Source organism: Anarrhichthys ocellatus, unplaced genomic scaffold (genome assembly GCF_004355925.1).
Source record: "Anarrhichthys ocellatus isolate YVR2014 unplaced genomic scaffold, GSC_Weel_1.0 scaffold66, whole genome shotgun sequence".
Classification (NCBI taxonomy): Eukaryota; Metazoa; Chordata; class Actinopteri; order Perciformes; family Anarhichadidae; genus Anarrhichthys; species Anarrhichthys ocellatus.
The window spans coordinates 1,598,076-1,623,213 of NW_022280096.1; the positions used below are offsets into that span (position 1 = coordinate 1,598,076).

The 25,138-nt window shown below is 42.4% G+C and overlaps 1 protein-coding gene across 18 annotated transcripts in view; it reads right to left on the reverse strand.

The window, feature by feature from the left end:
- Positions 1–25,138, reverse strand: part of nrxn3b (neurexin 3b) — a 389,076-nt gene that overhangs the window by 238,988 nt on the left and 124,950 nt on the right. For 11 of the 18 annotated variants that reach the window (XR_004213677.1, XR_004213676.1, XM_031872805.1 and 8 more), the window contains 4 exons: positions 22,836–23,969; positions 17,855–17,872; positions 17,478–17,504; positions 15,986–15,997 (listed from right to left, as the gene is read on the reverse strand). Coding sequence is in view for 15 of the 18 variants with exons in the window: in XM_031872805.1 (XP_031728665.1) it covers positions 15,986–15,997; positions 17,478–17,504; positions 17,855–17,872; positions 22,836–23,532 (754 nt within the window). In the remaining 3 variants the exon portion in view is untranslated. The remainder of the gene's footprint in view (positions 1–15,985; positions 15,998–17,477; positions 17,505–17,854; positions 17,873–22,835; positions 23,970–25,138) is intronic. The other 7 variants (XR_004213678.1, XM_031872819.1, XM_031872815.1 and 4 more) reach the window with 1 other exon arrangement.

Here is a 25,138-nt window from a genome sequence, read left to right on the forward strand (position 1 = left end):
GAGACACTGCAACTTCACTCACTGCCTGTGTTTTTGAGCAGTACACATACTGAAAACTATGAACCTACACACCATCAAAACCCACAGGAAAGTTTCAATTGGGGCGTAGAGAAAAACATTTACTTCTGATGCTGTTGACGATCACTTTCCAAACAGGCATTATTTGGATAAACTGACCTCACTATTGGGACTCTAAAGAGTTGACATGAAAACATATCAAAACTTAATAAAGTGACACATTAACAGCTTTTAGCCTGGCTCAAAATCTCACAAGACTGACAGACAGTCACAAGGCACCCAGACGCAATGCATTGTGGGGCAGTTTAGTATGTGCAGTAAGCTCACGTGTCATGCTTAGATATTCTGGTTGATGTAGTAAACAGTATATACAACCAACTACACACTCAATTTCACGTCATACTTAGTATGAATAGTATACAAAGTGTTAGTATGAGATTTTGAAGACAGCCAAGCTCTTCAAATAGAGCCCTCTTTTAGCTACCCGAGAGGAAAACTGCAGGAAAAAAAATCTTCAAATCCTTAGCTGCTTCTTGTTAAGAATATTTCTCTTTTCATTTGACCAAGATAAACACATTGACATCTGGATTTTGGCAGCTGGACAGTCAGAAAACGATGTGTAGAGAGATTTTAGTATGTAAATCAAATGAAACTGTAAAAGTGAAGGGGGAAAAATGGGACACTCATATTATCATATATTCTGAGGTATAATTTAATTTTTGGACTTTGAGGAAGTTCTATAGGGGGGGTTTCAAATGCTAATTTGACTCAAAGTCATTATGCCAAAATGTAAATAAATAAAAACACACCTCAGTTTTCCTCTGTTCTTATTTTTCCTAACATGTGTGCTGAACATTTCCATTGTCCCTGCCTATAGTCCAGTGAGCCTCTAACCCAGGTTTAGCATGCTAGTGTCCCTGACAGGACCTGAGCTACAGTGGAGTTCACACACTGGCCCTAAGCGCCGTGGCCCCATTCTGCCAGGAAAACCAATTACTTAGTGTTTCGAAGCCCTCTGAAAGCCCGAAAGGGGCCCATCATTTAACCATGAGACACTGCAACTTCACTCACTGCCGGCCTTTCAGCAGCGGGTCACACCAACACACAAATACACACATACTGAAAACTCCTATGAACCTACACACCATCATAAAGTTCAAATTGGGGCATGGAGACAAACATTTACTTCTGATGCTGTTGATGTAATTCATCACTTGAAAATACAACCTCTAAAAATGTGTCTATTTTTCCTGAGCTTGAGAGATGACACACGTTTTTACATAGAAAACCAGCAACATCGCCAGTAATTTAAAAAGAGAAGGAATGCAAGATGGATTATACTTCATGAGGGAAAAATAAATTGAGAAGCACTCAGCCCAAAACATCAGTCCTGAAAGTTGCAGTGCTCTCCAAACTGTATTCTCCAATTAATGTTTAACCAGCATTGGGCGGTGAGTCAGCGGCTAACAGAGTGACCTCTCAGCACCACAGAGGGTAAGCTTTCTACTGCTCAGTGTCTTCTTACCAACATATCTCACACACACACACACACACCAACAGGTCAGTGCACCCAAACAAACACTGGTGCATGTATGCGCTCACGTACGCAGTCACACGTCAGGTCTGCTGTACCAGACATGGTGTCATACATTACTCTTTACGTGAAGCCTTATTTAGCTTGAAGAAGCTGCTCTTGGTTTACACTGTGATGCATCTCTATCTGTGGCTCATCAACTGTATTGTGTGATAAAGGCTTTTACACAAATCTTCTTCAGACTGCTCCGTTTGCCTCCAGTACATTCAATATGCTCACTCTTTGTCTGTCTTGCTCTATCTCTCTCTGCAGGATAAGTTAATGAGTCTAATGAGAATAAAGACTGAAGGGGGAGAGAGGGTAAGAGAGCGAGGGAAGGAGAAAGGGAGGAAAGATGGGGAAGCAATCAGATGTGGCTCTGCCCAGCCCTTGGCAATGACAAAGTGGAGCAATTATGCATGAAGGCTGTGACATTGACTGTGGCATCACCTCTTCTGCTGATCTGTTAAAAAGCAAACACACTGTATTATTCAGTGAGGCTCTCACTCAATCACACGCACACACATGCAGACACACACGTTGCCCTGCCAAACATGTTCAAGGACACAGACGATCATACATTAACAGGTTCACACGTCTGCGCACACTGTCGCGTTATCGGGCCGGTGTGAGTGCTGCACCGAGCAGGTCAGCAGAAAGTCAGAGATGTTCCACAATCTCTCACCCAGTGGGTGTGTTAGCTTCTGTGAGAGGAACGCGTTCCCTTCACCACTCCGTCACCTACTTTTAGCCTCTCATTTCTCTCCGGACGCGCACACACACACACACACACACACACACACACACACACACAGCTTACCCCTTAACCAAGTACACGCCCGCGGCCCCCATCATCCCTCTCCACTGCCCCACTTGATGCTGGGGTGCATAGTGATGGTGTCATGCATGAAAGAGATATTGATTACTCACAAGAATGAGTCCTCAGTGGCTCTGGTTTATACTCACTCATAACCATAAGACCTTTACACAGTCATCCTCACATGTACGACATAGCTAGGCTGGACTGACTGCATTTAAAGGGGAGTTACTATGGAAAACATGAGACATTAAGCACTACTGAAGGATGATTCTGCTTTATTCAAATCTGTTCGAGCCATTGTTTGCATCAATGCCTGTACCTTCGTGTAAATATTTACGACAGCCAAGATCTTTGGCGACTCACACGTGTAGCTTAGTGTGCAAAATGAAGAGACATTATCGAGATGACGTCCGACTCTACCCGGAGGCTGAGGTTTACAACTCAAACACTGAGTGAGTTCTGGCTCGGTGTGGAGAGGGAGCATCCACTCATCGGACAGAGGGCTGTGAGCATTCTGCTTCCCTTCCCCACATCCTACCTCTGTGAGGTCGGCTGTTCTGCTGTTGCCTCTCAAAACTAAATACAGATCCAAGCTCAACATTGAGCATGAATTGAGAGTGGCCGTATCAAGACTGCAACCCGTTTTAAAAAGATGTGTAGTGGAAAGCAGCTCATTGCAGCCAGTAATACTGATGAAACTTGATGGCTCACATATCTGCACTCATTTTGTTTTGCACAGGTTGCACGTTGTTGATTTGAAAAGATATGCAGTGTAAAACTCAGTAAAACTCTTTATTGACAAATATTTGAACTTGTTTTGTTTAGTTTTTCACAGGTTGCACTTTATTGTTGTTATCTTGGAAAGATCTTCAGTGCACAATTGCAGCCACAGTAAGCTATTCTTTGCCAAATATTAGTTATTTTTTGCACAGATATAACTTTATTTGCATTGTTCTAACAAAGTGATTGCACATTGTATTTGTTTTTGTCTGATGGAGCAATCTGGTTTACTTGAAAGTGATTGCAATTTTCTTTATTCTATTATTTGAGAAAGCACAGATGGAGGAGTCACAAAATGTTGTTATTTCAATAAAAGTTCAACATGGACCATTTTGTTACAATTTTGTTGGGGCGGTGGGGCATGAACATTTTTCTTCCTCCAAAGTGGGGCGTGACAGAAAGAGAACCACTGATTTAGCATGTTAGCATGCTAAGATTTGCTAATTAGCATTTAACACAAAGTACAGCTGAGCCTGATGGGAATGTCATTACTTTTGCATTGGTCATAAATCAAAGTAATGGACATATAGCCTGTTGAGGGATGATCAGAATTATTACAATTCATCCTGAGGGGGACATTAATGTGTGTATCAAACTTGTAGTAAAATATGGCACTACAACCCAAAATCTCATGGTGCGGCTCGCAAAAAGGTCAAGGGATCACCGAAGGCCCCCGATTATTTATTCCATGGCACCCGTCCAACAGTTAGTTATTTTAGTAGTGGACAGACAGTCAGCCCCACGTTGCCATCCATAGAGCAATGCTGCTAACGTTGCTAAAATTGAACTTTTGAAATTTTTGAACAAGCCTATCAGACTACCAGTGTGATGCCGCAACAGGAAAATAAGTGAGGCGGAGGGGCCAGCAGGACTGCCGGCCAATCCCAGTAGATGTTTTTGATTAATGCTACACATCCTGTTTCATGACAGTAAGATGTCAGCTGTGGAAATAACAATTTGTCAGAAAACAACACCAACATAAAAATAAAAACACTTTAAAAAATTCAAATGCTAAATTTGCTGATAATCAGCGAAGAAAACCTGGGTGAGCATGAAAACGCCAGATGGCTGATGGTTCTCTTCCTCAACAGCTGCAGTGAACATACCTTTGAGCAAGGCATTTAACCCCATGACGAGCAGGAAAAGGGATATTTATTGGATAAGAGTCTTCTGAAACCACATTCCCATTTCATTTCTATCTTCTAGCAAAAAACACACAAGCAAATACATAAAATGAATAGAAAATTACACAAAAACACAACATGAGAACTCAAAAAAGCACTTATAATTATGGGCTTAAATTCATCAATCCTTTCAACTTAATGATTCCAATAGCGTGTGATTAGACATCCCAGTGTGTCATCTTTCACATGAAAAGACTAACACAAAGACACACACCTGTCAAGATCCACGATAGGGTAAAAACGGAGTGTGTGAGCTCAGCATATTTTAGAGAAAATGATCAGCCAATTACACGACTAATTATTTCCTCTTTCAGACCTGTCAGACTGTGCAGGAGCAGGGCAGCGGAGATCAATGGGATGTGTTCATTTGAGCAACACACATGCACACCGTTGAAAGGGAAGAAGATGATCAAACGCTATCAAATGCCTCCGTGAGTCTCTCAGAGGACCCCCAGTCAGCCGCTGAGGCAATGGGGGTTAATGGGTGTGTGATGCTTTGAGATTCCTACGACATGCAAGATGAATCTGTTATCTGCTAGGCTACACTCACTATTTCTTTTTTTAAATGGGAAAAGAGAAGAGATAAAAGACTTAAATGATGTTTTGTTTACTTAACTCTTCAGGCAGGGTCAGGGCTAGGACTGCAGACGAAGAGGGGAACGAGGGACGGATGGAGGGCAGGGAAGGGGAGCATTACAAAACAGCATTGAACTTTAACTAAACTAGGAAAAATGGAAGTGAGTAAGAGATCAAGAAAGAGATGAAAAAAAGGAGGGACGGGTGATTTAATCATGAGAGAAGAACTATTTTCACGTTTTGCAAAGGGGGGGATGAGGAGGGAGGAAGTGAACTGATGACTAAAAAGGATGGGGGAGGTGTTTGTGTGACAAATGGGTAAGGGTGAAGGAGTGACAAGATAATGAACGGGACAATAAAGACAGGTTGAAAGAGAGGACAGATGGGGAGGAGTAAAAGGAGGAACCAGTGAGGGGATAGTGTTAGAGTTGTTCCAGGTCCACAAATGCCTCCGATACAGCCTAAGATGCTGGATCGAGCATCGGCAAGTGCATGACTCTCTGCACCGATCAGAAATCCCATTTATCAGCTTAGTTACGCTCCACAGGAACAACTACATGTGTCGCTCCCGTTGTTGGTAGTTGTTAAAAACTACCAATGACATGAGTTTCTTTATTTTTATTGTTATTTTTTACTGTTGCTATTAGATCAGTACTCTGTATTTGACGATATGTAAGTTCAGGTGTCAGAATCTGTATCCGGAAGGAAATAAATATTGCAGCATGGGAAGGACAAACAGAAGACATCTGGAGGAAATAAAAGAACACAGATAATGAAGAGAAAGCCTCTCACTGCACGCTGAGAACATAAAAGACAGGGGTCGCTGAAGCATCTCCTACAACTGAGCTATACAATGCCAGAGCCTTGTCGCAGAGGTGCTCCTCCTACATTAGTTGTGAAGGCACCAGGGCTGTAGCTTCCACTGAGGACACTGAGGACATTTCCTCTGAATTGTTTGTGTTCTTTCAAAAGAGTTGCCTGAATATAAGTACTGACATTTAACTTCAATCCCCTCATTTGGCATTTATAAGCACTATAAGCATACCCCTTTGTGTACTAAGCACATAAAACAACCACAAATAATTAAAAGCCCAAACGTTCACCGCCACATGAATATCCATGTGCAGCCAAACATGTCTTCTCCTTCAGAAGCCATCCAGCATAGAATTGCACACATGGCTGGAAATGTGCAACATACACAAACACACAAACACACAAAGGAGCACACAGCAGGCACAGCGTTGGGAGCTGATCAGTGCTTGATTATCTTCCTCAGTGCAGCGCACCCTAAGCAGAACCAAATCGGATGACTTCATTAGCATATCATCTACATAATGGCTCCACCAGAGCAAGGGCATTCGCCTGCTACATGGCTGCTACCATGTCTCATTCTGAGGTGGGGGGGGTGAGTGTCAGAGATTCTTTCATTTTGGTTATAAGTAAGCATATGCTGGGTCTCTTTTGAGTCACATGACTGCTTTAGACATCTCAACTCACCAGTTAATTGAGGGCACGATAAAAAAAGAGTTTCCTCTCTGATATTTCCAATTATAAGCCTTTCTGCTTCAAATCAAAGACGGAACACGTGGGCAAGGATGTTTGTACGCTGAATGTAAATTGCCTGAATATTTCTATTTTAATATTCACAACACTTTCCTTTTGCAAATTACCTGGGGAATGTTTGATTAAAAAGCTTAAATAAATGTGTTAAATAATAAAAGCACTGCCCTAAAAAGATCTTATTATAAAATGATCAATATTTACTTTGGCATTCCAGTCTGATCACACAAAAAATGTGTATTTGGTACAGACTGGTATTTTTCTCCTCAGTTCTTCCCAGAATAAAAAGCCAAGTAATATTATCAAAGGCTCTTAGAATATGTATTCTAGTCAAATGGTGCCGTGAAAGCTTTTCATTCCTCACCTCATAAAAGTCTGCCCTTGGTTAGTGTTTGCAGAACGGCTCTTTCATTTTTTTTAACATTTCATATCACTTACTTTGGAACTCTAATGTTAATAGAAGCCACGGTCACTTTTCCATTAGCTCTGGTTCTTTGTGCTTAATAAGTACGAGCTGCCTTCATCATAGGTCAAAGGTCAAAATCTCACCAACTCAGATTAAATACTTTTTTGAACTGAGAAGAACAGAAAAGAAACAGACATTCTGTCAGGCAAGTTATGTCAGGCTCCATGATATGAAAGCTGAGGAGGTTATATGTCACTGATGGGAAAGAAAAGAACGCATTAGAAGAGAGAAATAAATGCTTGTTTGACTTTAGCAACGTAAAGGCACAATCCACATATATAGTATGGAGAAAAGGACCAGATAGGGCTTTTGTTTGTAAGATTATTTTGCACTGCAGCTGGACTGTGGACTGACTCTTGTCAGGCTTTAGTTATGTTAGAGCACGGACCGATCGGCGTCCTGTGAGGAGCGACTGGCAGCTACATTGGCGTGGTTCAGGTGTGTGACGACTCAGAGTGGCAACTGTTTGCCAAAAATGTCAACTCCTGAAGAGTAGCTGCAATAGAGTCAGTTATATCAGAGGTGCAGAGTATTTCAGAGGGTTCATCCATTCACCTGCCACATATGTTTTCTAATGTACCTGAACCTTTCCAAAAAGCTTCCAATGACGATTTCTCCGATGGTTCTGTGTAACAAACCATGTGGCAGGTCAGGTTTGGTACAAGACTGTTTTTTACACAGGGATGAGGGATTACTGTAGGACAACCCCAGACCTTACCATCACACTGGTTAAATACCTAATACAACTATAAAGGAAGGACACCACGGTCACATGACTTCACATCTCCAGCACTAAGCTAGAGGAGGACTAGTCTCATCTAGACACTTTGTTAGCAACCGCTTTTCTTAAGACACAAAAGTTTCTAAATTCACCAGAGGGGTGTTTACTGATGTATCTTTTATTGTAGAACCAAACTTTGAAATCTTTTCAGCTTGTGTTAACCACAGACCTTTTGTAAGGCATCTAACCAAAAACACATTGACATTTACTTTGAGATGAGGAAAGTGCAAAAATGCTGACTAATTTCTGGGCTTTAGGACTCCCTGCAGCACTCTATAAATGTGTTGTATAGTTGAACAATATAAACTGTTCAAAATAATTGAAATATGGAATAGGCCACACCTCGAAAGATTTGGCAGACATTTACAGGAACATCCTATGGAAAACAAAAAATAACAATTTGAATAAAAACTGATTTTCAGGGTCGTAATACGTAAGTGGGGAAAATGCTGCAATATCTGGCAACCATCCATGGCCTATTTATTGTAGAGAGGTGTGTGAGTGACCAAAGAATCTACATCTTACTATCAAGGAAGGGAATTCCACCTGTGCTTTACAGTTGAAAATGTTCTTTTCTAAAAGGCAACATTCACCGTTGTCTTTATCCATTACGGAGGAAAACGTGCTACCAAATCTAACTGAAAACTGCTCCGTAGTTCCTGAGATATGGGGCTAACTAACAGATCGACCACACTTTAGAAATGAAGCTGTTTGGCAGAGGCAAACAGAGAAAGAGAGGGTGAAGCAGAGAGAGGAAGAAGAAGAGAGGAAGAAGCAGTGTGCTCTAACAGTGCTTTCTGTATTTCTTACCATTCTGCTGCCATGTTTGTTTACTCTCTCCCTGGTGTGAACATCTATGCATGGCTGCAGCCATCACATTTACACATGTCACCCTCTGTAAAACCACACACACACACACACACTCCCACATATTCCTAAGCCTTCTTGCGCTCATACATAGACTCTCACAATACAGCCCTTCAAGCCACATCTTAACCCAGTTCTTTGCATAAATCCTACTCATAAGGTCTCAGGCACTTCACAAACAATACACAGCATTCCTGAGTTTTCAGCCTCATGTGTTCACTCAGTATACTACTACTACTCCTGCATGTCAACCATTTTCTTTGACTTATTTTACAACATTTGGCTAATTTGAAGAGATCTGAGAGTGTATCCGGCACATTTATAGCAAGTTTCCTGACTAGTGAGCCATAAAATCATTCATGTGTGGTATGTTTATGCTCATATCCCTTTCTGTTACCATAAAGATGTACGTTCATGTATGCGTGCAAACAGATCTTCTCTGTGACGCTGTGTATAAACAGTGCACAGTTGATGTTTTCCCAGCTGCAAAGCCCATAACCAATAATATTTCATGCAAACACATTCAATATTTTGGTGAGGAAGTGTCTTAACCGAGCACAATATTCTTTGTTGATTAGCAACATCGAAATAAGATGGCCAAATATGTCAGTTACATATTCACATGCTCTCTCTCTCTCTCCCTCTCTCTGTTGCGTAACCACGCACTCATGATCCGTGAAAAAGTGGGAATCAGTTTTGCTCGGTTGATCCCAGAGGTCAGTAGCAGAGAGAGAGAACAGAGGCAGAGGAGTAAAGGAGCACAAGGCCAACAGAGAGTGAAGGAGGGAAAGGAGGTGAGTTGGTGTTGCGCAGAATTGCGCATTATAGCTGACAATGCTTTGCGAACCTCTGCCCGTTGTCGGGGGAACCAGAGATGCAGGCAATGGCTCCCAGAAAGGGTAAAAGAAAGAGCAGAAGGTAACATGACAGAGAATGGTGTAATGGAAAAGGAAAAGACTACAAGCCAAATAACAGAAAGGAACAAGAGTGTGCAAACAGAAGTGAAGGAGATGACACAGCAAAGAAGCAGAGAAACATGTAAAGGAAATTAGAAAAGGAGAGACAATCAATACCTCCTTCAGACTCAAGTAACAAATGTAATGAAACCAATTTAAAATCTACTTCATTCCTTAATAATGCAGCTTTGAATCACGCACAGAATGGCTCGTTACCTCCACAATTCTGAACAATTTAGCCCCCTGGCAGCCGTAGAAAATAAAAGTTCTCTAAATCAGCAGCATTCTTAAGTGTCTTGTTGGAGTGATTTAGGAGAACTTACCGCATTCACCAATTTTCTCGTATATTGAACTTTCTCTTATGAAAACAAAATGTCCAAGTGGTCCAGAGCTGCGTAGGAGTCATGTGACATTACTTTGTTTTGTCCCAGACGAAGATTCTCACTTATGGATTACATATGTCATTAGCAACTTTGCATGAGAAAACCCTTAATAAATGACACTTCTTAACTATGCTGACAGTATCCTGTTTGACTCTGCAATTCAAATTATAATACATCATCATTTACAGTTATATGAAGTTGGGAGCGTTTGCTGATTTTGACGTGGTTCACTCGTACAAGCCAGCCGTACGAATGAAAGTGACAGAAAGTCCAGATAACAATACGACAATGTTCTTGCATGAGGCCCAGTGAGCTGCAGGAGGACACAGGAGGTCGGTATTTACAGCTCATATTTCTGTCTGCTTGAGGAGCAGCCGGTCAGTGCTGAAATCAATTTGACCACTGCCCTCAATTTTTAGTAACTTTGAGATCCACCTTGAGGATTGTGGTGTAGTTTCAGACTGAGTAATGAGGAGAGGCAAAGCTAAACTCAATTTCAGGGGGAGCGTCTGGCCAATAATAGCCGTTTATCAACAGCACGAGCAACGCGTGCCAAAGCCAGCGAGTGACAGCTGGTGCTCTGAATCCAAAGTCTGAGGCATAACAGGAAACCTCCTTTTCATTTACAAACCACACCTCTGATGACACATAGTGCCTATTTCTATCTCATGCATTACAAAGGACAAGGACAGACAAATGTCTCATTTTGCAACATGCAATCATAGGTCAGTAAAGTAAGTAGGGCTAGGGCCTTTAGAAAAAGAAGATGGATAGTAGCGCTATGGAGCAACAGATACTGAGAGCGCCCCTTTCGGTATGTTATGCGTGCACATACTGTACATGCAGCAACGCGATACACACCTGCTGACACTTTCACACTATCCACTAATTGACAGTTAGCTGTGGTAACGTGCCAACAAACTTAATAATGCACCGGCAACAGTAAGGAAGAAGTCTGCGCTTATGTTTAATAAGGAAGGAAATGAATTCAATATTTAATTCAGGGCATAAGGAAACCATTTTGGTTTTTAAAAACATCAAATGTAACAATAACAATAACCTTTTTTCACCAAAAAACTCTACGTGTTTCCTTTGAAGAAATACTGCACTTACATCACATTACACTTCAACATGCCGGACCTGCAATGGACGTTTCAAAACACTAAAAAAGGATCAAAATCCATGCAGCAGAACCAGATATGATTTTTTTTTCTTTGAATACATTATTTCTCCTGGTCAAACGCTTTCCCCTACATTACCCACCATGCAACCTGACCACAGCAGATTCAGGGTGTCTTCTGCTGGTAGGGGCTAATGTAGCACTGATCTGCTAGCCTCAGTCACAGATGAGCCGGCTACAAAGGTCTGGTAAGGTTCATTCTTTTAAACTCTACATCCTCAGACTGTTTTCATTTTCAAACGTGTGGTCTTCATCTCCAGCCAACACTTAATTTATCAGATTTTGATTATCTCCCACATGTCTTTTTTTACATATGCAGTAGTACTCCTAACGACCTGTTTATAAATGACCTAAATCAATATCTGTAACCTGTTATGGACTTTTTGTAACGTGTACAACAATAAGACACTTTGTTCAAATCAAAGAAAAGATCTCAAATTAGTGAATGAGTTACTAAAGAGCGATGCACACTGGCAGGGCAGAACCTGCATCAAAACACACGTCATTATCAGCCACTGGCCAATTTCCAAGCTTCGACACACCACCTCTCCATAAAGCAGCAGTTTAATCACAATTGCTCCTCTGATCGGCACATCACTCCTCACGCTGTGTTTCGCACTGTCAACACTATGCAAATATCTTTCTTACCACAAAACTTAACTTTACTGTTATTTTTTCTTTGGCACAAATACTACATGAGCAATCACTTTTGTTGAGGAGGGGAAAGTATGTTTGTAGAATATTGCTGATATCTACGATGTAAACAAGGCATTCCATTATCTATATAGTATACTGGCAATGTGAACTAACCAAAAAGCTCGGAGGAGGATGGACAGAGCTGCACATAAATCCCACTGAAGCCTAGCAGCATCTGTGGACAGGCAGTAAGCACCAGCATAGCACTCCCATCTTGAGCCTGACTGTGATGTTAGGCTCATGATGTCCACAGCACTTTGAACTGGAGAGAAATGAGGATAAGGAGGGGAAGGAGGGGGGGGGGGGGGGGGGGGGGGGTTGAGAAAGGCTAACTGGAATACTGAGGCAGGCAGAGATGAATAGAGTGGGACAAAGGCAGGAAGGGCGACTCAGAGAGATGGAGTCAGAGTCAGGGGAAGGGTGACAGTCAGGGAGAGAATATATATATAAATAAAGAGAGAGAGAGAGAGAGAGAGAGAGAGAGAGAGAGAGAGAGAGAGAGTGTGTGTGTGTGTGTGTGTGTGTGTGTGACAGAAGGAGAAAGAAAAACTCTTTTCTCTATGCACTTTGAGGGGATAATTAGGGAGAGTGACTCCAGACGTGGAGAGTAAATTCTCAGTCCTAAGCCTTCATGCAGGGGGATTAGACTCAGGCAGAAGTCTTCACTCCCTCCTCCCTTCCCTCACACGCTTACTGCTCTCTAAAGAGGACTCGCCCCTAATGCCAAGTTATGTCCAAAGCAACTATGGCAGTGCTCTTTCTCCATCCAGCCTGGAGTCCAAACAGTTTCATAACGAGATGAGATCCGTATCATCCAATGTACAGGGGGGAGTAAGTGCAGTTAAAGGAAGGAGGCATCCTGCACATCAGGCTGCTTCAGTGGATTTGGAGCTCGCCCTCGTTAAACGTTGTGTTATAGTGATACTCGTTACCCGGAGAGGTTGTTAGATTTCTATGTGGAGCTAACATCAGCAGACTATGTTTGCATATCATGAACTAGCATTAGCACTACGCTAAGCTAGCTAGTGAAGCGATACTGAACTATATTACACGTGCTGCTTTAGCTTTTTAAATGAGTGTAACAGTGAATAAAGATGTACCTGCTTTACAGGAACAGTGTTGTTCCTTCATTTCATTGTCTTCTGTCTGGATCACCAGGTGATGTGGTGGTTCACCTCTACACTGTGATCTGAAGCTTAAGCTTTTATCTTTCACTGTTGAATCAGTTTGACATCCTGGATAAATCCTTCTAACACATATTGTAGTCCTTCTGTCTGCTTGTAACCATATTTTGTCCCTCCCCATTGTGTGTGTATTTTCAAGGAAAATCTGCAGCGTTATTGAGCTTTGGTCACGCATATAATATATATTTTAGTGCTCAGAGGAAAGCCTTAACGCTGGCAGCAAGGCCTGCAGGCTGTAGCTAAGAGTCTCATCTCTGACCCAGGGCTTAATTGTAATACCCTGATGAACACCATCCAGGTGTCCTCTGAAAGCACATCATTGATTAGACATGGGGGAGGAAGAAATGACGTTGAGGGTCAGTGAGGGCAATATGGGCCTTCATGAACAGGACACCAGGGTCAGAGCGTGTTCAAACTAGAGCAACGTTGCTAACTGGAGCACAGTCCTTGGTCCATTGCCATGGCTTATAAAAAGTTTGCTATATCGTCAAAGCTATGCATCAGAATAAGGTGCATCTCTGAGCCAAGAACAATCTGGGCCTGGCTGATTGATAGATGGCTCAGGGTTCATGCGGCATCAGTCACAGATTTGAGTACAGGAGAGACAAGGTGCTCCATATTTCTCAATAGAAATATGTGGCTTCGCAACAGACACGCTCCCCTGGGCCCTACATCTTCAGCACTATCCTTATTCCTTCTTTCTTTCTTTCTTTCTTTCGCCTTCAGCCCCCTCCCCCAGTCTCTCGAGGTACTCCTCTCGGGTCTATTCTCTAGTCTGTTCTCCCCAGCCTTACTCCCCTACTTACTGTGACCTCTGGCCACTGTGCCATTTACAGTACATACACACACAACAGCAGAGACATGAATCTAACAGCACAGGGACCTACGGTAAGGAATATTCTCCTTTTAAATATCATGATCCTAGTATTTCTCAATAATTAGTTATAATGTTATAATTGATGTAACCTTGGTTACATGTATGTGTTCCAGAATCATCTTTCTTAACATAATTACAGTCTGGAGCCATTCCAAAGATCACTGCAGGGTTACACAGAGACAATCATTCCCACTCAGGACTAGGGACACACAGTCCCTAGTCCATCTGACTTGCATGTCTTTGGGCAGTTGGAGGAAACTGGAACACCCAGAGGAAACCCCCATGGAAGCCATATAAGAAGGACCAGAGACGTGAATCAAACCTGGGTCCTCCTTCTTCTTCTGTTATGTAACAGTGCTAACAAGTGAATCTCTGTGGGACCGTTCACCACACACTGATCGACCACTACCTAATGTACTAATGCAAGTCTACGGGAATTTCTACCCCATCCATAGAAAGAATACAGTGCAGGGTCTGATAACAAGCCAACTGGTCACAATATTGAAGACATCAACTCACAAATATTACCTTTCAGTGAGAAGTAACAAAATACGTAACTGTCCCCTTTACATGATATCAAGCAAGATAGATGATCCCATTGAGCATTCCCTGAGCCTCTTACCTGAGTAGCGATTGTCCAATCATAGCTTGGCTAACGTAATTAGGCGGACCTGCCAAGCTTTGGATTTCTTCACATGAAGAAGCGATGTGCCTAAGATATATGTGTAGTAAAATCTATACAGTTTGGACGTTGGTGTCATTTTTTTTTGCATTCACCAAACACAAATCAAAAAAAGCTTAAGGGATGGATTAAAAAATGTGTCTGTCTGCTGTAACTAACTATTTTACAACCTACAGTGGTAACCCAGTGTGACTTTCAATGTCATGGAGGACATCACACTATGTGTAATAAAATGCTACATGGATCAGCTGAGGATGTCTTTTACCATGAGATCATGTATGAAGCCATCAAGTGCGTCTGTAAGACCCCTGTTACAAGACTCGTGTTATTAAGTAGTCAACATTAAATACTTAGCCAGAGACAGCTTTTGAAGCAACGCAGCAGCTAACGTTAGCTCAATTAGCTATCAGGAGCTGATACAATCTGCCAGGGAACAGTTGTCATTTCAGACAGGTAAATCAATGACTGCTTGTTAAAAAATAACTGAGAATTTTGTGTTGAATCAGGCCTGTCGTCATTGTAACATCAATACCTGTTATGCAAGGACAACAAGCTTGACAGTAACTAAGGGGGAGGGGCTTAAGGAGCGGTCACATGTTCAATATATTGAACACGGGCAACTCAAACACACACCATTGTAGCCAGTCTCATTGTAGTCACGTTTCAGTCAATTAAAGTGATATCAATCAAACCGGGTGATCAAAATCCACAGTTTTCCTCCAGCTAGCCAAGAGAGGCACACACACACACACACGCACGCATACACACACACATGACCGCACACAGCTACACAGTGTATCACATGGCTTTGATAAATGAATAATGAGGCTATTCTCTGCATGATTGCAATATACAGAGACCACTGCTATGGCCTCATTCACATGGAGCCAAATGTCGGGTCAAATTCACCAATCAGCTCCTTTTCAACATACATACAACTGTCACATCCAATTAAGCACTTAGGCACACACACAAATGCTTGTATGTCTACACATAAAAGCATACGTATACACCTCATCTTCACATATGCAGTTTATCATTAATATTTACTCTTTGCAAAGACACTGAATAACCCATCATCGAACTTACTGTCATTCTTATTAACACAGTAATTGTCAAGTGTAAAACACTTACAGTCGTCTAGTGTCAGCACTGACACCGATATTATTTTCAACTCAATCATTCATCCTTCATGCAGCAGTACATGTGGGCGCTCGCGAGCTGGAAAGCATCCGAGTCCCCTGATTTTCACTTTCTCTCTCAAACACACTGACGAGCATATGCACACATTTAATGAACACACATAATGAATGATTAACCAGTGGCAGCACAAGCGCAAACTCAAAACACACACACACGACTCTTTCAGTGCAGATAAGAGTAAAGAAAGAGAGTGCTGTACCTTTGTTTCTACCTACAGTTTTTGGAGAGGAGAAAGGATCCGAAGAGATAAAAGAGGCAAGAGTGTCATCCCGATGAGCGCACCAGAGAAAGACAGCAAAAAGTGGGGATAAGTTTCTGTTAGTCTCCAGTGAGCCTGCATACTGCCAGCTGACACTTTGATGCAAAATGTTGACAATCATGCAAATGGTGGAGAAATGGGAGAAGGGCAGCAGACAACTGACACTTCACAATTTGAGCATGTTTATTTTCTTCTATTTTCTTCATCTTTATCTAAGGTCACACCAGAAAGAGGCACAGCCAGATTCATTCCTCTTAAAATAAGAGACTTGACGCTGGGTGCTACTTGAGGGTCGAGCAGTAGCGTTCTTTGGTTGTGGCTAGTTTTGTTTTTTATGAAGAGGAAAGCTCAAACACAGTTAATATAAAAGCTTTATGGACTCTTATCTCAAAGGTCAGAAGTGTCAAGACAGTTTAGTCAAGTTCAGAGTTGAACTCAGGGATTTACTTCCCAGGTAAATCCAGAGATGTTGGAGATTCTATGGAAACTATTACCATGCAAACTTTCTCTGTTATGAAGTACCGAGCCCTCTGTAATGCTTACTGTTCCTTTCGGCCAGGAAAGATCGTTGATATTGGGTTATACTGTAAAATCCAGGATTACGTTCAGTGATCTTCAACTTCCAATGTTGAAACTAATGACTCATTTGTTAACTGCAGTTTCCAAGGCCAAGAATGACATTTGAACTGTAACATTTATGCAAATTTAGATAAGACGTCCTCATGAAGGGCAGAACAAAAATGTTAATTACTTGGCTATATACTGTATATACATTTCAACTGAGAATAATTTGTATGTGCACATGGTGACTACAGTGTGGTATACCATGGGAAAAGATGTAGTTATGGCAAATAAACTAAGGTGAAGGGGTATATGTATAACACTCGGTTACAATTAGAGAAATATACTGGCTATGGTTTAAAAAGGGACACTTTCTGTTCCTTGTTTTCCTGTTTTCCCCTCCTATCTCCCATACCCCTCTTCTTCTTCTTCCTCTAAGCTGTCTCCCCTAATTCCAGTGATTTCCTTATCCACCCTCCTGCTTTTCATCCTCCCCCCTCCCACACCCTGTCGCTGCAGAGGTTGAGCAGGAACAGTGGAGTGTGTCACTGCATGTTAGCTGTGGAACTGAGAACTGTACACATGAATGTAATACACAGAAACCTGGCTGAAGCGAGGGTGAGGAGACAGACAAATGTGAGATGAGGAACATGCCATGCTGCCATGCGCCCCTCCCCACCAACACACACACACACACACACACACACACACACACACCCCCTTCTCTGCAGCAACGATGGGAGCATTGCAACATACAAATGCACACGGACAGGTAGTGAAGGCACACACAACGTCAAATTATGCCCCAAAACCAAGCCAGGTTTTGGGGCAACAAAACAGCAGAGCTTCAACAAGAAAAAGAAGAGAGTACCTTGCTCTGCCTTCAGGTGTGCGAGGCCTTGTGAAGAGAAATTCAAACAAAGAGGGATAGAGAAGTTTTGAGAACAGCACACCAATACTACAGTTGTATTGTCATCATGATTTGCGTGATGGCAAACCATGGCTACCACACGTAAAGCAAAGCTTTCCCAAGTGCATCTGAAAGCTTTCTGTTGAAACAGACAAGTCCTAATAAAGAGAGCAACACGGTATGTGAATATAAAATAGCTCTGCAGGTTGTTTACTGAATAAATGTCAATTATGAATTATATAACTTGATTACTGGTACTGTGCATGAATGCAAAAACATGTTTTAGATTAGGCTACATTCTTTTATAAGGTAAACTAAGACGACTCCTTGAGACTCACCTGGTTTTCTCTGGACTGCTGTGGAGGTGTCACAGGAAAGGAGAGAAAGCAAAGAGATGTCCCAGATTAACAACACACTCAAAGCTCATTTTGCATGTGGATCTAAACATGCAAAACATAACACTCTTCTAAGCATTGTGCTCCATGTAAGGACCAAAGAGGTCTCCCTTGACATGTCTAATCAAAACAACTACTTCAGTGTAAATCCCTGTGGAGAGAAACCCATAACATTTCATCTGTCCCGTCCTCTCAGGGAATCAGATTGATATTACACCTTTGGCAAACAACTCTTTCACATTTCGAATATTGTGACAGTGGCATAATATTCTGCAATTTGTATCACACAGAGGGCCCCAAACACAAAGAAAAGAGACATAAATCCATGAGGATTTATGGTGTTGTGAGGTTTGTGGATGTTGGGATGCTCCTTGTCAGATCCATATCATTCTCCTCCACCCCCCCACCTCTGACTGCTGACCCAAATCTGGCACACCCCTTGTGGTCTCTCAGAGGAATGCTCACTGTGGGATCCCCGCGGTTCACAGTATGGCATGGCCAAACAAATAACACACTTAACTTCATCCCTCGCGAGAAGCTTCCCCACCAGGATTTGAGTCATGGAGGACACCTCGTGGGTATAACACATCTGATTTAGGGCACATGACAGATCACTCTGTGGATGCAGTCTCAGTAAGTTGAGCTTTTATCCTGCATCCTACCTCTTTAGTCTCAAACCTGCTGCTGTAGCCTAAAATTAATATTGAAAGATTTCTGTAATCAGAGCCCCTCGAGAGCGTCAACTGACAAGAACATATTAAACAAGTCTTAATCAAGACAGACAACTTTAGACATTTCAAAGTGTCGGCTCTAATACATAATATCTGATATTGGTTTGACTTAGTGTTGTGCTTTGATGTCGGCCCAGGCTACAGAGGCCCAGCCTGGATATAACTGGTACCTCTCTGACAGCATTAAGTCCTTGTAAAATGTTACGTTTAACAAACTCAACAGAGGACATAAGTATCAGAGAGACAATTACTGTATACTGTGTGGTTTTTTCTTGCCTCCTTTGGGGAGTTCAAAATGGCTGCTACTTCTCCTCCCACATGAGAAGGATGACATTGGGAGAGGAAAGGGAAGGACAAAGCATGGAAGTGGGGGGATGGGAGACAGTGGCTAGCTGATGGACAGCGGCGCAGCGCCCGCTCTAAAGAACTGAGGGACTCCTGAATGTATGTGCTTGAATGAGCAAGCGTGTATGTTTTTACTGACTATTCAAATGCTTGTGCTCGATAGGAGTGCATTTGTGCGTACATGTTTGCGTGTTGTGCGCAGATAAAACCCTTGCTCTTGATGCGACAGCGGCCAGAACAAACCAATGGGCTGTTGAGGACATGCGGTCCAAGCGTAATCCCCTGCTCTATTTTACCAGCAGCTTCACCACTCAAATCCAAACATCATTTTCAGCTTGGGCACTAGACACAAATGCCCTCTGCACTGGAAGCAGGCAAGTCCCTGCACCATTTTTTTCCCTTTTTTTCCCCCTGACCTACTTTTTACAGTAAGATTATTGAAACTGACATTTTTTTCCATGTCTGTTTATTAATCCCCAAAGCTAAGCCTGAAGGCATCATTTTAGCACTTGCTTAACAGTTTGCTTGCCCTAGCCTTCAATTACTAGCCTTCCATCAAACCAGTGAATATTTTAAATTGTTCATTACACATGCAGGATGTGGGATTGCGACAGAGGAGATCGTTCTACACATTCATTAAACTATCCAGTGTAGCTCTTAATAACCTTGACCTTATGCATATCTCATCATAACTGGAAAACCCTACAGTACTCAAGGGACTTCATAATGTCACCCCCATTAAATGAATTGAACAGAATGAGGGACAATATCCAGATCATTACCCAAAAGAAATTGATATTTGCACAGCTAATAACAGGAGCTGAATCAGGTTGATATTAAAGAAGTAGCTTAAGAGTTATCACGTCTGAGGGCCGAAGCTACAGTGGCGGATTTGCCTGCCAAAGTCGACACGTGCTGAGAGCGAGTGGTGAGTGGTGTCTAATTTCAGCTCACTGCCCTGACACAGTTAGTCACACTGATACGTCCTCATCCACAAGGGAGGAGAGAATGAACATGTGTTTTATGGCCAACTGTTTGTGGTGCTAAGCTGCTAGCCGAGCTGGACGGTTCGGAGCTCAGAGAGAGACAGGACTGCCTCATGATTATCACGGTGGTGAAATAATGATGCTTCAGCTGTAAGCTAACCCAGCTATCCCATGATGCACGTATGCACACCACAAATATGCAGACAGCGTAGGAATATGGAATATGTCTTTTAGCACAAGTGGCACAAACAGCCTTCTTCCACATCCCTTTTGCTCGTCTCTCATCTCACATGTTAATTCTGCCCACTATTTCCCTTCTAGGCCAGTGGGCTAGCAGGCTACTATTAGGATTGCAGCTGGCAAAATGCTTCCAAGGCCCAGTCCACTCAGTCAGTCAGCCATCTGCCCGTTTTAACAAGCAGCTGCAGGGCCTTGTTGCGTTGTGAGCTTGTGTGCACGCCTTTAAATGTGTCTGAGTGTGTGCATGCACGGCCCGGGCCATGCAACCCGATAATGTAACATGTAAATATTCACAGGTTTGACAGATTGCTTTCATTGCTTATTTATATACTGCATAATCGAGAGTATGCCGACAAAGACAGGTGTTCTAAGCAATTGTTCGCCTAACTGCAACCAAATGGTGAATGTTTGATTGTTCTGAATATCTTCTGGAAACATCAGATGCTTGAGGGTAGCTTGAACAACAAGTATTACGACACTTGTAGACATGTGGACATAACAATAAAAAAAACCTGCACTAGTTTGCCATTAGACAGTTGACGGTGGTGTTTGTGCAAGCATTTTCCAGGCAAATTAGCAATATCTGTTCTCATTATCCTCCTAATTATGGTTCCCCGTCTCTGTGGCATAATCAACAACAATCAGCCACATCAGTCAATGGAGAGGCAGAAGAGAGCAGCAGTCAGATCAGCCGGGGAGCGAACATGACTACCCTTCCTGCGTCACTCTTTAATTGCTTGAGAAGAAAGGAAGATGGTCAAAAGGTGTGCAGATAGATGATGTGTGCACGAGAGGGAAAGACAGGCAGAGAGCAGGTAAACCTCCAGGGACAGCTTGGGGGACACCAGGTCTGTGGTGAATTCACTGGTCACACTTGCTCGGCCCTGGGGCTGACATGTGACCATCTCTTTTCCTGTCCACGCTATCTGGCCGAGTCATCTGCGCACTTTTAAGCTCTTGGTTGTTTTAACAAGATGTCATAGCTCCCCTGTCTGCTATCAGACAAATGAACCACCTCCTCTTCCTCCTTCTTCATCGACTGGTCGACAGCAGCAATGACCAAATGGGATGAAGCGAAAGGGGGACGTGTCCAGTCCGTCCGCTTGACTGCTCTGCAACCAGCACATCGCGTGCTGCCCTGAACAATGCCACAGGCTAATGCTTGGGATTTAAGCTTCAAACAGCTTCGTTTGAGCAGCAAATGATGGGACATATTATGAAACCAAACACAGCACGACCTCGGCACGAAGATCTGAAAATGCTTATTCTAAATGCATGCTATGGTGGTGACAAATTATAGCATATAACTGTATCAGACACGGTTTAAAATAGCTTGCAAACAGTGTCATGGGATTCAGTGAGCATTCCCATGACTTTTAGCAAAATGGAGTCATCCCTTTGCCATGTCAGTGTGATTTAGACATGCAGGAAGTGGGTCAGCAGTGGAGGAAATTTGACATGGGTCTGTTCACACAAAGTTATCTTTTACAGTCCGTACACATGGAAAAAAAGATTTAAACATGTCAGATTATAGTGAAATTATGTATTCTCTGGATTACGGGTCTAAATAAGGAAAATAGATCTTTTTTCTTTATGATGTGGAAGATGCAGTACCAAGTTTCTCTTGGCTTTAAGCATTGTGTTTTGAAAGATGCAGGTTTTAACATTAGGCAGCCCTTAACCAGCAGCAGGGCCAGACAAAGTAGTGCACTGTACCGTAGAAGGAAAAATGATTCTATATTTCCTAAAGAGGGAGGGAAGGACCAGTGGCAACTTATACAAATGGGTCCTGTATTATATCACTGTCAAATGGCCATTTGAGAGTATACATAAGTATTAGCTGAGAAAAAAACTTAGTATGCTTATATTTTGGTTTGGAGATAGAAGAGGACATTGTCAAAGAGCTGCATCTCATTACACTTCCGCAAAAAGAGATGACCTTGGCACAGAAGCAGAAGAAAAATAGATGAAGTTGTCTCTCATCAAAACACTGTGTGTACCTTCAGGTCCCTGCACCACCTTGCAAGAGCTGAATACATTAAACGGAGAAAAGAGAACTGAGTGATTTTAGTCATATCAGCTAATACCGTATCCAGCGCTTCCTCATCTAAAGTAATAACTGTGAAGGCAGAGGAAATGCTGAGCACATCACCTCCAATTTAAGTCCCACATGAAATACGAAGACTTTCCAAAAGAAGCTGCCAGAGCAACTACCCACAAAAAATATACTGATTCTACGTCTAGTGTAAACTGCATTCAATATTTCAAACACATGGGAGTATAGCTGCCCGTGCTTCATATAAATTAGTGTCGTGTAAAATGCTACATTGCAATCTGCGCACACAACTTTAGCAGTCTGTATTGAGATATATAGAGTAGCCAAATACAGAGGCCTAAAGGCCGATTACACTGAGAAATTATGGATTTGAACAATATACATCTGGTCCACAAGGGGTAAAATACCAGGGGCTACTATAAAAATGTTTATTGCATACCTGGATGCAGACAGTGAACTTGCTGTTAAGTCAGTTAAATTTGAAAGGAGTCCCTGTGAATGTTTTACATAGATTTTAATCAATATTCAGTGCTTGACACAGAAAGCTCTGGCGCCAGCCCTCTTACCTTCAGTGCAGAATCGACCTATATATCCAGTTTTGGAGCAGTCACAGTAGGGTTCTCCATCTGCCAGAGAGCAGATCCCGTCATTCTCACAGAGGTTCTCCGTGCAAAGGCCCATCATCTCCAAGCGTACTTTCTGACTATTGATGAGCGTGGGCAGCTTACTCCCATAAATGAGGTCTGTGATAATTCCCTTGAATGGTGGTATCTCACGGACGGAGGGCACATTGATGGCAGATTTGCGGATGTCCCTCGGGAGCCCTCCGAGGAAGAGGTCACTAACTATATTCATAAACCGTCTCTCGGGCCGCACCTCCGCCATCTTGGTCTGGCCATCCACGGCCAAGCCAGTCTGCAAATTGTTCCTGTTGATGGCAGCAAAGTGCCAGCGGCTGTCGTTGACCATCTTGTCGGAGGTGATCGTGGTCTCAGCACAGTCGATGCTGACGCGAAGCTGCAGCTTACCCTTGGATACAGTGAGAAGCAGAAAGTCGCAAACGCCGCCATCGTCGAAGTAGAGCAGCAGGCCCTCCGATTCTGAAGTTTTGAACTGAAATGTCAGGTCACTTCTGGAGCTGGCGTCCCAGCGCAGGTAGCGAGCCCACTGACCTCCAGAGCCAGTAAACTCCAAGCCTACGCTCAGGCCCAGCATGGTACTCAGCAGCAAGAGGACATGACCAGGTAGGCTGTTGGGATTCATCGTAGAGAATGACAGGATGCACCAGAAGAGGGACAAAACTCTGGACAGATCCTTAGAGTAATAATTACATCTGGTTCTGGCGGCGATCCAGGATTTATCTGCTGAATGTTATATTCCACATAGATAATTTTACAATCAAGTGCAGAATGCAATATCCGTGTTTTTTTTAGGCAGATCTAATGTTGATAATGGACAGAATGTAATCTTCTTAGGCAAGTCTATGCACAGATATACTGAAAAATACCCAATTTCCCCATAAAGTGGACAGGTGACAGTGCTAAGGTGGAGGTGACAGTGTGTTTTGTCAGTGATTCAGAGCTGCGTCTTGTGATTTTTCTTTCAGGCGACTTCCTGGATTGAATCCCATGACCGTCATGATTGGTCCAGTTCCGTACCCCATGGCTTGGCCTCCAGCTTAGGACACACCTTTGACAGAACTGCAGAACAAAAAAAAGATCACTTTCAGTAAAAATGTATGTTTGTCAATGTCAATTGGCATGACAAAGGAGCCAGCTCTAAATAACGTAAGTGATGTGGTTCACTAATATTGAATACATACAACCTTATAAGATACAAAAATATATACGTATATACTGTATATATTGCTCTAATCTAATGCTATCCAATACAGTAGCTCCACAACCATTAGACCATTTGTGAAATTCAAATGTTTCATTTTGACTGTGAGAGAGATGTTGATTCAACTCTGAGGTCAATGTTAGTGTTGTTACATTATATTAGCATATATTAGTGTAATCCAGTCAGTTCAAATTATTCGTTGTCCAAAAGAGAATAGAGAAAGCCGTTCAAGCTTTCGTGACAACAAATTAAGTGAAATATACAGCGGTTCCTTGCATTTAAACAAAATCATGACTATGAGGCACATCAAGCTCTTACAGGATATTGAGAGCACCACTCAATGACAATTTGACTCTCCATGTGTTCAAATACAACTAAATAACCACTAATCATGTCCATTAAAGGTTTATGAGCATTTTATGCAGGGTTCCATTTCTACCAATTAACCATTTTATTTGAAGATGAACTCAAATAATGGTTCAGAGTTTTAAAGACTTCATTTAACAGTCAAATTCTCATATGGTGGTAGAGATCTTTTTGCAGAAGAACTAGACTGTTGTTGCTGATTATGTGATGAGTGAAAATCCATTGAGGTGAGCCGGAACATGTGCTAAGCCCTCAAACGTTAGCCTGCTATCTGTAAGGGTCCGCTGGGATCCTGATAAATATGACTAATTATCCACCGCCACTCTCTCTCTCATTTGCATGTCTTTGGGGGATTACAATCATAAACAGCTATTCAGAAAGATGTTAGGATGGAACCACTTCATATGCGAATCCCATCACCGACATCTTTTAAAATGTTCTTCTTTCAGTGTATGCATATTCAAATTTCCATCACCAAATCTGGGATGACACTGGTATTACTCACTGGCCTTTGCTTGCTACACCTGTACTCATTCAGTTCTGTTTAAATTTGCTCAGCAGAGCTAGAAAGGGTTCACATGGAGAAACCTTATATGTGTGTGTACTCTTCCAGCCCTTTGCCCTTGCAATTGTTTTGGCAGTGGGCTGCCCACCAGACAAA